The sequence below is a fragment of the Varroa destructor genome, unplaced genomic scaffold (assembly GCF_002443255.2).
Source record: "Varroa destructor unplaced genomic scaffold, Vdes_3.0 BEIS01000005.1, whole genome shotgun sequence".
Lineage (NCBI taxonomy): Eukaryota > Metazoa > Arthropoda > Arachnida > Mesostigmata > Varroidae > Varroa > Varroa destructor.
The window spans coordinates 14931040-14946970 of NW_019211458.1; the positions used below are offsets into that span (position 1 = coordinate 14931040).

Below are 15931 nucleotides of genomic sequence, written 5' to 3' on the forward strand. Positions count from 1 at the left end.
ATATAGTGCTATCCAAGCTATCCCACCAAGACATGGCTACTATTGACTGTAAGAGCAGCTAGCGTATTCGACAACTAACTAATGAGGACACGTAGATGTTGTTACATCAGGACAAAGTGTCTCCTGTCGAACTGGAGTAGTGCTAGAGTAGTAACATCGTTCGAGTAAGGAGCGTTCGCTTTTATGAGCTGTCAATATTGTGAGGATAATAACAGAGAAGTACATGTATTCTAAAAGGACATGAGCAACGTGCGTTACTGAATTAAAAGTCGTCTAGGATTGAAGAGGAAGGGTAGGCTCTAAACAAAATAGATGAAAACGATAATGATTTTGTGCGTCTATATATTAAACGCAAAAACATTGATCGCTTCTATTAAGTCTGGCATTCGCGAGAGATAACCAGAACTGAAATCAATACAGCATTGCTCTATTCGAGAATATTATGTACGTGTGCGCATCCGAAGTGAATGCTTACCTTTTGGGTCGATTATATGGACCCCCCATTCTCGCTCGAAAAAAGTACCTCATACGTTCGGCGGATCGAAGATGCCATGTGGATGGCGGGTAGTGTCCTTCAACGATACTTTAGACGTAGGTGGTGCAGAAGTAGAGTGTTATTTACACGTAGACGTTTTTCAATGAGACGTTTCTTATTCTCAATATTTGGTTTAAAATTAGTTCATAAACGATACTGATCCCGTAGTCAAAAAACCTAATAGAGAGAACTGCAAATAATTTCGAGCTTCTAAAAAGCTTTCTTTTTGCGAGCTGTGCGAAGGATGCACTCTTGCCGATCTACTAGGGATCCGGGTACTATAAGATACCGGGATACTATAAGACACCGGGTCGCATAGTGTCTGCCAATCAAGCGGACCTGGCTATCGCAGTGATCGAGGCAGGAAAAGATTCGATATTATCCTTTTCAATCAGAGCTATCCAATAGTGTTTTTTTTTTTTATTCTCAATAGCATGAGCCGCTGTCTGAGTTTGTTTCCCTACGTGTGAGATGCGCGAAATAAACATTAAGCTGTGATTCGAGGAAATGGAATAAACATTAAGTGGTAAAGAGAAGCTTTTTGGAATATAACCGCAGTGTCAAAGGATTGGCCATGCAAACGTGCAAGGTATATTCGGCTGGGCCTATTTCGTTCCACGATTCAAGCAATTGCCGAAAGGAACTGGGCCAATTTGATTAGGTGTAAATAATTGCGTCAAATTTCACAGGCGCATCACTTAACAAAAGGCGGCAAATAGGAAACAGGGGTAGCCGAACGATTACCAATATAATTTATGCTACTTTGAGACGAAATATTTACCCACCAGTAGACCGGTTGTATTCGAATGGGTTGAACCAGCAATAAACGACGAGATGTTCAGGAGTGTTTGCTGACACAGACACATTGGGTAGAGCGTCGGCGAATTACTGCACGCAGGCTATGCTCCGCGCGAGAGCACAATGTCTACATCATGAAAACTACCCAAACGTGCCTCTCTATTTAGCTCTTGTAGTTTAACTTAATCGGATTAAGTTAAATGTTAAAGCTGAACAATCTGCTCAATTAAGCAATGAGAGTATTCAGAACAGCACCGTTTTTATCAACTGCAACTTTATTATTATTTAATGTAATTCATCTGTCAAGTATTGTCTCATCTACCTCGGCCACCTTACCGAATTAGACACGGGACTTGTTAGAAGCATCGTTATATAGCGCATCGGTCGGTGTACCTGCTCGAAGATAGTGATTTAGCTTTTACTTTTAATTCTACTTAAGCCGTGCTTTTTTTCTCTGATCACGTAACGTTTGCAGCGGCCAATGCCGAGTGATAACAGCGCGCATGTGCGTCTACCAGGGATAAGTCGTAAGGGTCAAATGTGAACATAGAAAAAGTGAATCAATTCTTTTTACCAGGACTGATTCTGGAGCCGGAACCCATGAGACACTTGAGGCCGAGGGTCAATCGAAGTACCCAACACCTATTTAAAAATGATTAGGCCGTGATATACGAAATAAAAAAAGAACGCCAAACTGTAGATATGTATCATTGTGCGGTGATCACGCTTCGTTCTTACCGCGAGACTAGTTACTATCTAATCCTTCGAGCGTACTGCAACTGTCTTTACTTCAGTGTCCAGACAAATTTACCTATTCTCGTCTGTTTGCAATTCAGTTATAGTTACACAGCGTGATCTCGGCGATCTACCATGTGTATGATGGGTATGGTTCAAAATTCAACCTGGTGAATCTGGCGGAGTTGTTGCTGGTTAACAGCGGCTTGTTTCTGCGTCCTATATTTTACTCTCCCTCGTTCCCTCGTTGCGGAAGTTCGGGCACCTTCGCTTTGACACAGAAGCGTGGCGTGGTGGCGTACGCCCTATGCACACTGTCTGACGAGCTTTTGTTGTTTCTTTTACAAAGGTGGCCTTCCTGCGTGGCCCCATCCAGGTGTGCATCGGTATACCCAGCGTTGGTAGCTGAGTCCGGGCCGAGGCTGTGTGATGAGTGAATTTGAGTGTACACCCGTTGAAGTCTGCCGCGAGAAACATAATGGCGAAGAGTGGCACAACGTTACCGTCCGGAAAGCGAAAGATGGAAATAAAGTAAAACTAATATATAAAGAGGTGGGCGATGTTGGAAAAGGAACATTCGGAACCGTCAGGAAAATCGTGACCCAAGACGGGCAGACGTACGCACTCAAGCGGCTGGAACATGACCCAAGGTGTTAGGCATAGATAGTGATGAACATGTTAACTGTATGTATATGTTCATATAATAATGGTATGTGTTATTATTACGATGATGATTATTATTACTATTATGTCGCTAGGTGCATAAAGGTTGAGGGCTGCTGAAGAGGAACTTGATGTACGCTTGATCACGCTCGCCGAATACTTCTCATTTCCAATTGTCGTATAACCATTGCTTGCCAGCACAAAATGCGGATTTCGAAGAAATTTCGAAAATTTCGAAATTTCGAAGACTATGAAAAATCAAAATTTTTCATAGTCATGGTGTGCCAAAGTAAAGCCTATACATCACGTCAATGAATTTTCCAAATACTGCTATAGTATGGTCTTTGAAGATAAGATAATGGTATTTAGAAAAAAAGTCGTCCACACAAGAGACATTTAAAATACCTAGACATTTGTACAAGACCCAAGGTAGCGTCGTCTTTGTTCCTTTAGCGAATCGAAGCACTACTTTTGGGCTAGTTTAGTAGTTCGAGTAAAAGTTATCGTCATACTTGACCAGTGTCTTAAACGACGCTTCTTACCGAAATCAGTCATATCAGGCAGAGAGGAACCAGCATAGAGGATCAATGAAATAATGAAATTATATGGTTCAGACTTGCAGTTGACGCGACATCACAAATCGTGTAGAAAAATAGGCCGGTGAAGGCTAGAAAGGCGGTCTTTCGTAGAACATAAGAAAAGTCCTATTAGGACTATTTTTTCGAACTATTTGGCTGTTTAGTGAAGGGCATGCACGGTCATAGATATCAGGCGTTAACTGCCACATAATCTTTAAGTCTATACATAGTTTTCTTTTCGGCTGAATAAATCGGTACCGTTAGCTTAGCTAACTACAAGGAAATGTGGGAACGTTTAGTTATGACATGTTGTGTCAGCGGGCCACTATAAAGAGGAAAGGCGATTGGACAAAGAAACGTCCTATTTAAATAATTTTAACGCTAAATGACATCGTGCGCCAGTTGCCTCTTCTACCGGCGCTGCTGATAGCGACAAGCAGCAAGTACAAGAGATTCCCTAAGTAATTGATTATATCATAAAGCGTATCGTGTTATTGTTCATATATAAAATCAATGTTTTCATTAAATATTATTGTACTCCGTATTATATTATTATTATTATTATAGAGATAATAAACAGTGTGCTCCAATGATGAAATTAAATCGAAATAGTACAAGCTATTTAATTTGCCACAACAAAAAAAATTCTTAAGAAAATTTTATCTAGCTTTTAATTTAAGCGTACTTTACGTACTGGCTTCTTATTCATCAAAGTTAATCTGCTAGCTCGTGTTTCGATACATCTACATGCCTAACTATTTATTAATTCAACCACAATAACACCTCCTTTCAGATTCAAAAATCGAGAAGTTGCGATAATGCGAGAGTTGGACCACACTAATTGTTGCCGTCTATTTTATTACTACTCGGAAAAAACGGAGGCCGGAAAACCAGAAATGAGTATTAATCTCGTTATGGAATATGTGTCCGATACACTCTCTGCAATCGTAAGCCGAAGTCGGAAGCAGAGCGAAGACATCAATCACTTCTTGATTCAGCTCTATCTTTATCAGCTACTTCGGGGCACGGCCTATATGCACTCCAAAAAAATTGCCCACAGGTACCAAATAAGAGCTTTACAAACTCGTTCATATGTAAGACGTTTTCTGTATTGCTTCTCTGTAGGACGCGTAGACGACCGGCAGATGTATTTCAAACTCTCGGCAGACACAATGAGCGCAGATTTTCGAAATAATTCCCTGTTATATGATAAACTGTTACAAACGAATCTGGCGGACTTTTGCACTACGCGCCGGTAATATAACAGGTTTGGCTTCTAGGAACTTGTGAATAAAGACAAATCGAGTTTATCCCAGGAAAAACGAGTTGGCGCCAAACTTTTCAAAAATCAGTCCAGTTTCTGTTGCCTGGAAATCATAGCACTACGGAAATTTACCGAAGACTGGTGGCGACACTAAGCAAAAAGCGAATGCGCAGCGCGTAAATGTAAGCGTTTCAAGAACGGAAACTGGAGTGTTGAAGACCAGCCAGGAGGTAACCAAGTGTCGGGACCCGAAGGACAAGGATGTATGGCCTTATATGGAGTGTGCTTTTCGAGGAAGCCTAAAGGTTTTGCCAACCAAAACTGGCATTTCACAAGTAACGTGTTGTAGAATTATAACCCAAACACTGAAAATGCGGGAACTGATTAAGAAATTGGTCCCCCGTGAATTGGTTCCAGGCCATACAATGTACAGTCGCCAAAGGAAGAGGCATAGTTCGATCTCTACCGTTGGCCGGAAAGGAATCGACCAAGAGAATGACGTCGTCCTGGAGAGATCGAGTTCAGTGCCAGCGTCGAGTAGTTCGGGCGGAAGATGATGGTAGTAGCGGACACTAATAACCTTTGCCACTGAGATACTGCGCCGAAAATGAAACAATCAATGCAGATCGCTATTTCGACTTCTTTAAGAGTCTCATGGGTCGTTGGCACAGCAATCGAAAGCACGCGATCTGGTTGCTTGATCACAATGCCAAACCTCCATTACGTCCTAGAGCGAAGAGATATCCAACGCCGGTTTCAATCCGCTTATTTCCCCGATCTAACTTCGCCTAATTATGAAGCCTTCCATGCTCTCAAAAAAAGGGCAACTGGCGGGCAAACTTATCTCACTATCGATTTCATCCGAAAAGCCATTTATAGAGAAATTAGACTTGAAAGCGCGAATGGTAGGTATATGGCTGTCCAGAAGCTATCTGAGCGCTATAAAAAGCAAAGGAGGGCGCCTGTAGCACGCGTGATAAAAAGTCCTTGATCTGGGTTTAAAAGTTATTAAATTTCAAATTAAGGTTCATCGAATTTGCACGTAACAGCTTAATACTTTCGAATCTATGTTATAAATTGCCATCAGCGTGATTTTCCTATGCTCTAGAGTTTGTTCAGATACAGAGAATCGTTATGCATAGCACCCACGATTTATAGACGGATCTTTATACTATAGTAACCAAGCTCTCGAGATGGCTCAGTAGAAGCGTTAACACACTTCTGTTACTTTGCTAAGTACTTGTCATGCGCTTTCTAGATGTCATATATCTAAGGGTCCTTAATCTACCTGTTACAGGAAATAATACATTAAAAAAATACATCCAACGTAAAAAAACAATCAATTTACTTTATTTCCTTTCTGTTTTGCTTAATCTACAAGCAATAATTGACCTATACTTCTTAACGTCTTTAGGGACATCAAGCCCCAAAACATTCTTATTGAAAACAAGACAGCGTTGTTGAAGATCTGCGACTTCGGTTCCGCAAAGCGGCTCACTGAGGGCGAGCCCAATGTAGCATATATTTGCTCGAGATTCTATCGTGCGCCTGAATTGATTCTCGGTAATACCCACTATGACGTTTCCGTTGATACCTGGGCAATTGGCTGTGTCTTTGCTGAAATGTTTCTACTAAAGCCGATATTTGTCGGTGACTCAAGCATCGATCAGTTGACGGAGATCATCCGTGTTCTCGGTACGCCTACACCTGAACAAATGGACAAGCTACATCCGAAATTTCCAAAAACATTGAAAAAACGAGATCCGGTGCCCCTTATTAAAGCATTAAAGGTAACGTCACTAAACACGATAGCTATGAAGAAATTGTTGTATGTAGCTACTTTAGTACAATAGAGTGCGCATACCCTCAAAGCTGATCTGCACAGAAAGTATTTAGGCTGGTCTTTACGTACGACAAGCATGCGTCTGTGTCGGTGGGGAAGTATAACACGCGATAGTGCCAACGAACGAATTTCGAACACGGTACACTTTGTAAACGTGTCATGTTAATGTTACTCGATTTCAGAATAAGCCTTCAACAAAGGCCATTCGCCTGCTTACCAAAATGTTGCAGTACATGCCGGACACGCGAATCCGTTGTTGGGAAGCTCTGGCTGAACCATTTTTCGACGATCTGCGGCGGTCAAGCGCACGGCTGCCTGACAACAAACCATTGCCACCGCTGTTCGACTTCACCAGCCGCGAGCTCGAACAGAACCCCGTCCTCAATCAGCTTCTCATTCCAAGCGAGACGACGGAGAGCTCTCAGCAGGTGAGTGGGTGTGAAAAAAGCACGCAGCACGACGATACGTATGCCGATGTTCGTTTATTCGAGCTAGCGATACCTTCGAGGCGCGCAGGCGCGCACAAATTAGACCCACATCAGTAGAATACGACTGAATTCTTCGGGAAACAGAAGTGGCCGTACTGAGGGCGAAATCGAAGCAACTGAGAGAGACAGCGAGATATATCTATATATATATATATATATATATATATATAATATATATATATATATATATATATGTGTATATATATATATATGTATATATATATATATATATATATATAGAAAGAGAGAGAGAGAGAGAGAGAGGAAGAGACGGCGAGAGATAGAAATACGACACGATCAACAACATGAATGAGACGGGGCAAACGGTTCACCTTACTCGCTGAAGTCAATGCTCTTTCGTGTAATGTTTTGAGTAATGTGGGTCCTGTTTTAATGTTATGTTGTTGAAGACCCTACAGGAACGCGTGACGAAGAAGGACAAACGAAAGAACCCTTTGAGAGCTGAGAGCCGTGCAAAATAAGCGAACGAACGCATTACCGATGCGGTGGAAGAAGCGACATGGCAACTTAGGCAAAAATAGCCTACTTGTCTATTTTAGTCTCAATGTATACGTAGATCTATAGAAGCACACACAGTCATTCACGATCACGAGCGTAAACAGCAAACACATTCAACCGTCCCCCTAAAATTCTACGACACATAATCCGTATTGGATTGACGCGCATCGACTGAGGAGCCTTGTTGTGATAATAACATAATAAACATTTATGTAGATGAAAAAAAGTGCGGCAACGAAGTGCTAGTGGTATATGTGCTGGTTGTTTGTGTAGTATTTACCTAATGAAGGGAATGTGGTGTACATTGGCAGCTGAACGAAGCCCTTCTTACGTGCCCCTAAAAAGTTACTATGACAATGTAATGACTCTAGAACCGGATGATATGTTATTGTAAAATAATCGTCTATGAGTTACTGCGGATCTTCGGAGAAATGAATTGCTCGCTTTCTCTCTACTGTTTAGCAACGGCTTATTGATCACCTTATACCGCCAGAGAAACGCCTTGCAAATCAAGCTGATCGTTCTATTCGATTGTTTGCTCATCTGCTATCCTAATGGAAAGCCTGACATATTAATGTTGAATAGCTACTAAGGTGCTGATTGATGGATAATGGAACAAAACATATAGTAGCGGTTTATATATACTCTATATATTTCTAAGTATTTATTTAAAGCTTTCATTTAGACAGCTGTACAATAATGTGGTGTGCCATAAAGGATTCAGTTTTCAAAATTATAATAAACCTTGATTAAGTCGGCTTTAAGAGGTCGGCCGAACGTTTATAGTAGCCAGGTTTTTCCTTCACTTCAAGCGCCTCCTATCGCAAAACTGTCGCGCCGAACGCACTTCTCTCACCACTTTCATTACCTACGCAATTTAGGTGTTCAGGCGTTTTCATTAAAACGAACGATATTGTAACTAGCATCCTTAACGGCTGACAAGGACTCTCTATGCCATCCTATTTCATCCTTTGTGTTAACAAACAGATCTACTGCTAAGTTTTCAGATTCAAAATAAATTAGTTTCATTGAATGAAAAACCAGGTTGAAGTGTCGGTCAGAAACGCTTCGTGGCAAATACATGGGTAGCACCTAAGATGGGCCTTTTACCCTTTCATGAAAAAAGCAATTGAGCAATTAAAAAGATTATCCAGAAAAGTTCTGCCAGTCTTTTCTTCGTACGGTCCAACACTTGCCCAATCGAGTAATGAATAAATAAAGTGCCGTGATGACAATAAAACAATTGTGTTTGCTTGATTGTTTTTGGCAGCAAGGCCTTATATAACAGGCAAAATGGCTCGCATTCGTCGTGACCGCAAGGCCACGCTTGTCATATCGTTGTTCTGTGTGCTACTGTTACGACGCTATAAATATTATTTCAATAAATTTTAAATGAGATTGCGCAGCGAGACACTGTGGAAATATCTACTTTATCTATGGAACTAGCCCACGCAGTGGAGTTTATATGTACATTATAGACTAAAATGCGTTCTAGATGATGGATAGTAGAGATATATTACTGGAGAATTTGCTCCTTATGATAAGAACATTCAGTATGACAGATGCTATGCAGTAATTCGAAATCCCTATCAACCATCGACGTCACAAACGTATACGCGGCTTTGCTGAGTAAAAACTAGTTCTTATGTGTATCAAGAAGCACGAATCTGGCCGTGCTCTATTTCAAGTAAATTGAGTAAAGCGCGATTTTGTAGATGCGGTGCCTCTAGAACTCTGTAAACAATGAGCGCTATCTGATTCACCGTTTGCTTACAGGAACCCTTCCATGTGTACACTGCAAGCGATTGTTTGAAATTTGGCCCAGTTTGGATACCACAAGTTCCTATCCCGAGTCAGGTAACGAGCAAAAAAAGGTTTACTAGGGTAGATTAACAATGTTCCCTGGGCTTTGTATTTTATCAAGCCATATATAAATTGCCTCGATTTACTTCGGTCCGCGCTTCGTATACTTGTATTTATTTTACCAAACAGTCAATCGGATCAGTTCTGTATAACTAACGTCTAAAGGGCGCCGAAAACACAAGCTGTTTGACAATTCTTCTAGAATATACTAGTAAATACAAGAATTTTAATTATAAAATTAAATAAACATTCTCCAAAGTGGAGGATTGCAACATTTCGCTAATAAAATCGATAGGATGTTGTCAGTTTATACCAGGTTTAGCTTCCGGTGAGAGCCCGGCCGAAGACAGCCCTGGAAAGCACGCTGCCAAAATTAGTCCGAAAAGAGAGGTCACTGAAGTCACTAGCTTAAAAGTAGGAGCTGTTGGAATCCACTCGAGGCAGATCACTACGGGAATCGATTCGGGTCGCGCCGCTATTGAGCTTAGCTCAGTGCGGGATTCCAGCGAACTCAATTTAATACCATCTTTTCCTAGAGACATTTCGGACTTAAGTACGAGTAGAACCCATTTTGATCAGCGTTGGCTCGCGGATGCGTCGGACCCAACCACAGCTAAAACCTGCCCAGGTCTGCCCCCTTCTATTGATGCATCAGAACAGAATACAACGAGAACGTTATTAGAACGCCTGGGCTTCGATTCTTCCGACCCAACCACAGCTAGAACCTTTCGAGGGACCGCTTTTGGCGTAGATGCTTCAGAACAAAGTACCAGTTTAACTCGCATAGATTTGCCAATCGGTTCTTCGTTGGAGGCTCCTATTCAAAGGATGCCGCCTTCAATGAGTACGTCAGAGGAAAACACCAGTTTAACGGTTATAGACGATCCGTCGACTAAGGCTCTTACGAAAGAACACGCAAGTCAACCCTCTGTGGAAAGCAGCCCAGCCCAGTTTGACGAAAAACATCCCTCTTCCGACCCGAGCACCGATGGTGTTAGTCACGTCTGCACAGAGCATTGTTATGCTAATTCGACAATCGGTGCTGCGAATCCTGACAGTCCAGAAGCAGAGAACCGGGCAAGTATCATAGATCAACCACGAACTGATTTTTATTGGGCCTTGTCATCATGATACGGAAGACGGCTCGCATATTAACGATAAGTTAATCCTAACCTTATCTCTTCTACCTTAAGAAACTATATTCTCTATAATTGGGTAGCGGGTAGCCGCGAAAGCTATTGCTTGCCCTTGTTCTAAATTCTGCACCCAATCGCAACCTATTAATTGCTCGTATTACAAAAAAAAAAACTGTGTTACCATTACATTAGTGTCTAATCCGCAAGGAGCGTTGGGCGAAGCGATTAACGTCAAAAATTACCGACTTCTGTTTCGTGTCAATCAAAAATAAGCAGCCTCACGAACTTGTCAGACTGCAACAGGAAACACCTCAGCTAAAACGTGCCCACGTGAAAGGAGTACCAGTAACGGTAAGCTGAATATCCGGACAATGCTGTTTTCTCTAATTTAACTATGTATACTTCAGCGCAGTTGGTTAACTTCTTATTTAAACAATGTTATAATAGAACAACCCAGTATGGGTACAGGCATTATTTTGATGTATATCCGTGTAAGGGCTCAATGAAGTGATTTAGTATAATAGTTGAGAACAGATTCACAAGGAAAGCATTGTCTGCAACGCGCCTACAACATTCGGCCCAGTCTATCGGTCGTCAAGCGTCTGAAAGAATACCTAAACAGGTAGATGGTTGAGTTTCGAATCACTAACTAAAGACGTCTATCGGATAGAACTGATATTTCTGTGGTATCAGAGTACAACAACAAAAGCTGACATTAGCCAAGTACCCCATTTGAGTGTAAACAACTTTTCGAATTAATGCTGTTTTCAAATATTAGCTCTGTTGCCGCTAACCAACGTAAATGACAAAAGCATTTATCTTCTATATTGTGAAGTGCGCAAACAGAGGCTGAGTCGATGTTTTGGTAATCTCGGTACTTGCGCTTCAACGCAGGTATTATCCTGGTACCGTTCTACGTATCCTGAAACGTGAGTTTTTAATTTTCATATGGCAGGCGGCATATGTGCTACTTGAGGCTTTTTGCGCTATTTTCGGCAATGGCTAACGAACGTTACATGTGTAACAGAACAGACTAGTTCGTTCCACTTAAGGTTCAGTTTATATTGCAACCTTCAAGGTGTAGCTTGCTAAATGTCATAGAAAAATACTCTGACTGATGATGATATCGATTGGGCAGTACTGCAGGGTAAAGATCTGCAGACATTGTTGAATGAAGATTTGGGCTACACTCGGCCTGAGCTTGTGTCTAATTAGAGGTGACCGAATTTTGTCCGAATGATATACATCGTAGGAAAGTTAGTCGCCTATTACTTGAATAAGCAGGCACAGTACTGCACCGTGCAGGTCGTTAATTGTTACTGGCCGCGAGATGGCCTAATCAGATGGCCAAACTGTTCTATCGGACAGATAAGCTACCTTGACAACGTTCAGTTAAACTCCGTTCTTAAGCAGTGAGTAAGGGCTTAAAGGGCGGATGCGTAACTCGAAACAGTCAAGCGAGATATTTCGAAGAACGACAATACTTCAATGGATATAACATAGAAAAAAATTGGCTTTAATGATTGAGGAAATGGCAAAGTTCAGGTGACTGAAGTTTCGAAGTCATCGAAAAATGGTTACTGAAAAAGTAGGCGAAATGTTAACTGTTCTGAGTAGGAACGCACCCCAAACGTTTGGTAAACGGCAAGAAAACGATCGATGATTATCGCATCGATCACTTCGACGATTAAGGTGTTGACACAACGCCTTTAGAACATACATTTGGACCTTTGACGACATTTGACAACTGTATATCCATGTTTACGTGTAGGTGACCTCTTTTGCCATCAGTTCGGTATACACGGAAGCACACATGTAACGCGAAGAGGCTGGTACACTGGTATACTGAAACATCATCCATTTTGACATATAAGGGCCATTTCCGTGCAACTGGAAACCATAAACCTTTTCATTTAGCTTGCCCAAGGGGCATGACGAGGGCGGTGCTTGCCAACGGTAGGACGTGTTTCATCTGCCTATCTAACAATGTACTTGTCAATAAAACCTCATGGCAGAATTATATGTGTGTCACGCATTGTTTCCTAGAAAGTATTCGTTCTGTGCTGCCCAAGGTTGGTCTGATTTTTCACATCTTTCTCAGAACTTGAAGTGTACCCGTGAGTCGGTGAAGTTTATTGTTTCAAATTCAGTCGAAGCACTTGTATCCGTCAAGGGACAACTTGACGAGAGCTTCATCTACGGTTTTTGCGTGAGTTGAGTAAGTGATTTGAAAGTACTAAATAATCGTCTGAAGTTGAGCCCCAGAAAGTTACTTGATTTCTCCAAGAATAGAGGTAAGAAAGCATTATTTGTCCACGAGAATTTTTCAAACGGAAACATCACGTTACGGTTCAAACTTCTAGTTTGGCCCGTACGTTGTTCAGGTATTTTCTACACTGCAGTATGCTATTGACGCTCTGCAATAAGACGCAATAAGTAAATAAGCTAACACTTTCTCTGTCCGCAAAATTAGATTTGAAATACAGTTAAAGCGTAAATAAAGAGCGACCAAAGGATCTATGAGTTTTCCCCTTTGGATATTTTTTCTTTTTTTGCTAGCTGAACATTGATAGTGTCCTTAATCTTAAACATAAATCTTTATAGGGATTGGACTATGAGTACATCTGCGAGGAAGAACGAAAATTCGTCATGGAACTTCCCAACATAGCCGAAAAGGTAAAGTACTTTTCCTTTCCAGTCATTTAGCGATGATGAGTTGTCGTACTAAATTTGAAAAGGATTTCCAAATCTCAGCTCGTTATTTTTCGACGACAATCAGCCAGTTTAGAACCATAAATGGCTAAAGATATGATGATGCCAAATTGTTATTATATGTAGATTATATCACATACTAATTGCTTATAGTTAACGAAATTCTCGGAAGTAACGAATAATACGATGATTATATTGGGTACGAACTAGCACAGAAGCTACTGCAGAAGTCAACTGAGTGGATTGCAGCATTTAACGGTAGCATTCGACGTAGAACTTTCTTTCTTATTTAATCGTAAACCCTATTTTCATGACGAGCATTAAGGCACAGAGTACTATCGGACACAGGTGGGAATGTCTCGCGAAGGCGTCCTGGCTCTGGGCAAGCTGATTTGGAAGCACAAGCCGATTCTTCCTGAACCCGCCGAGGGAGTGATTTTCGACGCTGACATGATCGACCGTGAGCGTGCAAGGACCAACGCCAAGGTGCATTTGGTTAAGAGCACATAGATAGACTGTCGCATGATGATTGAAGGTGTCTCTAAATACGATAGTCAGTAGGGGGCATTGATCCCTCGAGAAGGTGTACATAGCAGCATATCATATGCAAATCGCCGTTTGTGCGTTTGCCTTTAATGGTCGGAACTAGCTCGTACCTATATAATTTTAGTGTGATGAACTCGGTTCTATTCGGTTCACTGAAGGTTTCACTTTCAGAAAAAAATTTTAACCGCTGCTGTTTTTCAAGCAAGGTCTACGCTGACTATTGGGCTGTCGTCCACTGCACAATGCGATTGTAAAGCCTTATAAATAGTATCGCATATATATATGTATATATATAGCTGTAGGTCATATATATGTATGTATATAATGTTATCAATAGTTTATTGCTGGTCGTTTTTACTTACGTAACATTGGGACTGCTAATAGATTGGCTGACGAACTATCAACAGATACGACGTGATGGTGAGTGGTAATAACCATTGTAATCGATCACTCTTGCCTTCGTACGGATTGTTTTGCTGGTGAAATAGCCACAGTCTTATCTGTCGAATTTCGAGTCTTCCTGCAGTTGGAAATTTAGAAAAGTGGGGACGCTTATAAGCAGGCATTTTAATGATCTAGAGGTCAAGGTAGACACTAAGCAGATGCTTTCCTTGTATAGCCTGAAGGATAATGGATATTTTGATTGGAGAGGCCTTCAACCTTACGTATAGGTTCTAAAGGGCAAAGTTTCAACATTTGGGGTTAAACGAAAATAGCCTAGAGCAACTGTAACACCTTAGAGAAGAACAAACGATAGGAAGCTACTTATACGCCTATATATATATACCAACATAGTGTTTAACGAAATCGGCGGGAATCAATCAGACACGTGTGAGAAGACAAAAAGAAGCACTTCTGTCGTATTCACATCTGAAAAGTAAGGGTAGCCATGATTAAGTTTTGACCATTTTGAATGCACTTATTGGGTATGAAGTAGCGTCTCATCGTCTGTGAGCAAACTTCAAAAGTACTTCCAGTTTGATACGAAGGATGTCGTATCAGCCATCAATATGACAGACGAAACAAGCAAGACGTTGACATTATGCTCACAAACGAGCTATAATCTGGAAGACTCGAATGTAATATTTCTATCTAGCTTCTCGTAACTCAAACTCGATAGGTTTAATTGTAAATTGTCCAGTATTAACAGTATTTACGTGGATACATTCATTGTAAAAAGTTTCTTCTTGCCTCGTCTCTCTGTACTGCTTAATAGATTAAGAAGGATGCATCAGAAGTTATGAGCGCGGACGATGTGGCAAAATTGGACAAGATCTTTGCTTTAGCTCAGCGGGAACGAAATAGTTGTCAGCCAGGATCTGGAGAAAAACACGCCTCTTAGTTCTCGATTGTCAGAACCCCGGTATTATGTTTTACCCACATGCTCTAGCCGTCGATGCACGCATGGGCCAAAAAAAAACAAGGCCATGACGAAAGAAAAGTCGACTTTGGTGATCAATCTACCGCGAAGATATTACAATAAATATTACGTACGATAATTATATTACATTGCCTTTTCAGCAATCTGCTCAAATTAAACAAATTGCATATTATATTTTGGAGACCTGCTTTAGCCTTATCCGGAGTATGACCGTTTGAGCGGCATAGAATCTCATAACAATCGTTAACTAATAACTTGGGAATCGCCATATAGTATATAATCGAACCTGGTGAGCATTATAGGAGATGTGGCCTTGTCTCGACGATACGCTTCGTCGCTGTAGAAGTTTTGGAAGTTAGAATTTAGAAGTAGAGGAACTCAGTGGATTTTGTAGAATTATTATAATATAGTTCTACAAAATCCGCTAGAGTTCCTCTACGCAAAAAGCACCGTAAATACAAGAAGTCCGTATCCCGAATAACTCTTTATAAATAGATGGATACTTTTTGGCAAATTGTAACAAAAGTCAAGTGCTACGTGTTAGGCGAGTAAATGGTGTCTTTCAAAACCGAATCTGCTCGGTTGAATGATCTAGTCGATGCCTTCGCATACGACGAGGCATCATGTGACCGATCAAGTCGTGATACAAAAAACGCGCTACAATGTAACCTTGGCGGCATTTGATGTCGTTACGGTTTAACATGTACTAGATCACCGACATAGCATACATTAGGAGCCGCTAACAAGGATCACAATTCCCGCGAGCACCGCGGACCGACGCTGGAACTCGTTTTACAATGTACAGTTGCTTTCAAGCACGCGAGGTTGCCCGTTAATTTCGTATCTTTAGTAGAGGCGATTTATATATAT

The 15931-nt window shown here is 41.2% G+C and overlaps 1 protein-coding gene across 2 annotated transcripts; it reads left to right on the forward strand.

The window, feature by feature from the left end:
- Nucleotides 1-2141: 2141 nt before the first annotated feature.
- On the forward strand, nt 2142-15187 carry LOC111251738 (uncharacterized). 2 transcript variants are annotated; one of them, XM_022808651.2, is made up of 10 exons: nt 2142-2718; nt 4103-4369; nt 5988-6363; nt 6599-6844; nt 9200-9280; nt 9593-10363; nt 10615-10773; nt 13027-13098; nt 13483-13620; nt 14897-15187. In XM_022808651.2, the coding sequence occupies exons 1-10, from the start codon at nt 2498-2500 to the stop codon at nt 15020-15022; spliced, it is 2457 nt and encodes an 818-aa protein (XP_022664386.1). In that variant the 5' UTR covers nt 2142-2497; the 3' UTR covers nt 15023-15187. The 2 variants fall into 2 exon arrangements, with proteins under 2 accessions (XP_022664386.1, XP_022664387.1); XM_022808652.2 differs by having other exon boundaries at nt 10699-10773.
- Nucleotides 15188-15931: the final 744 nt, after the last annotated feature.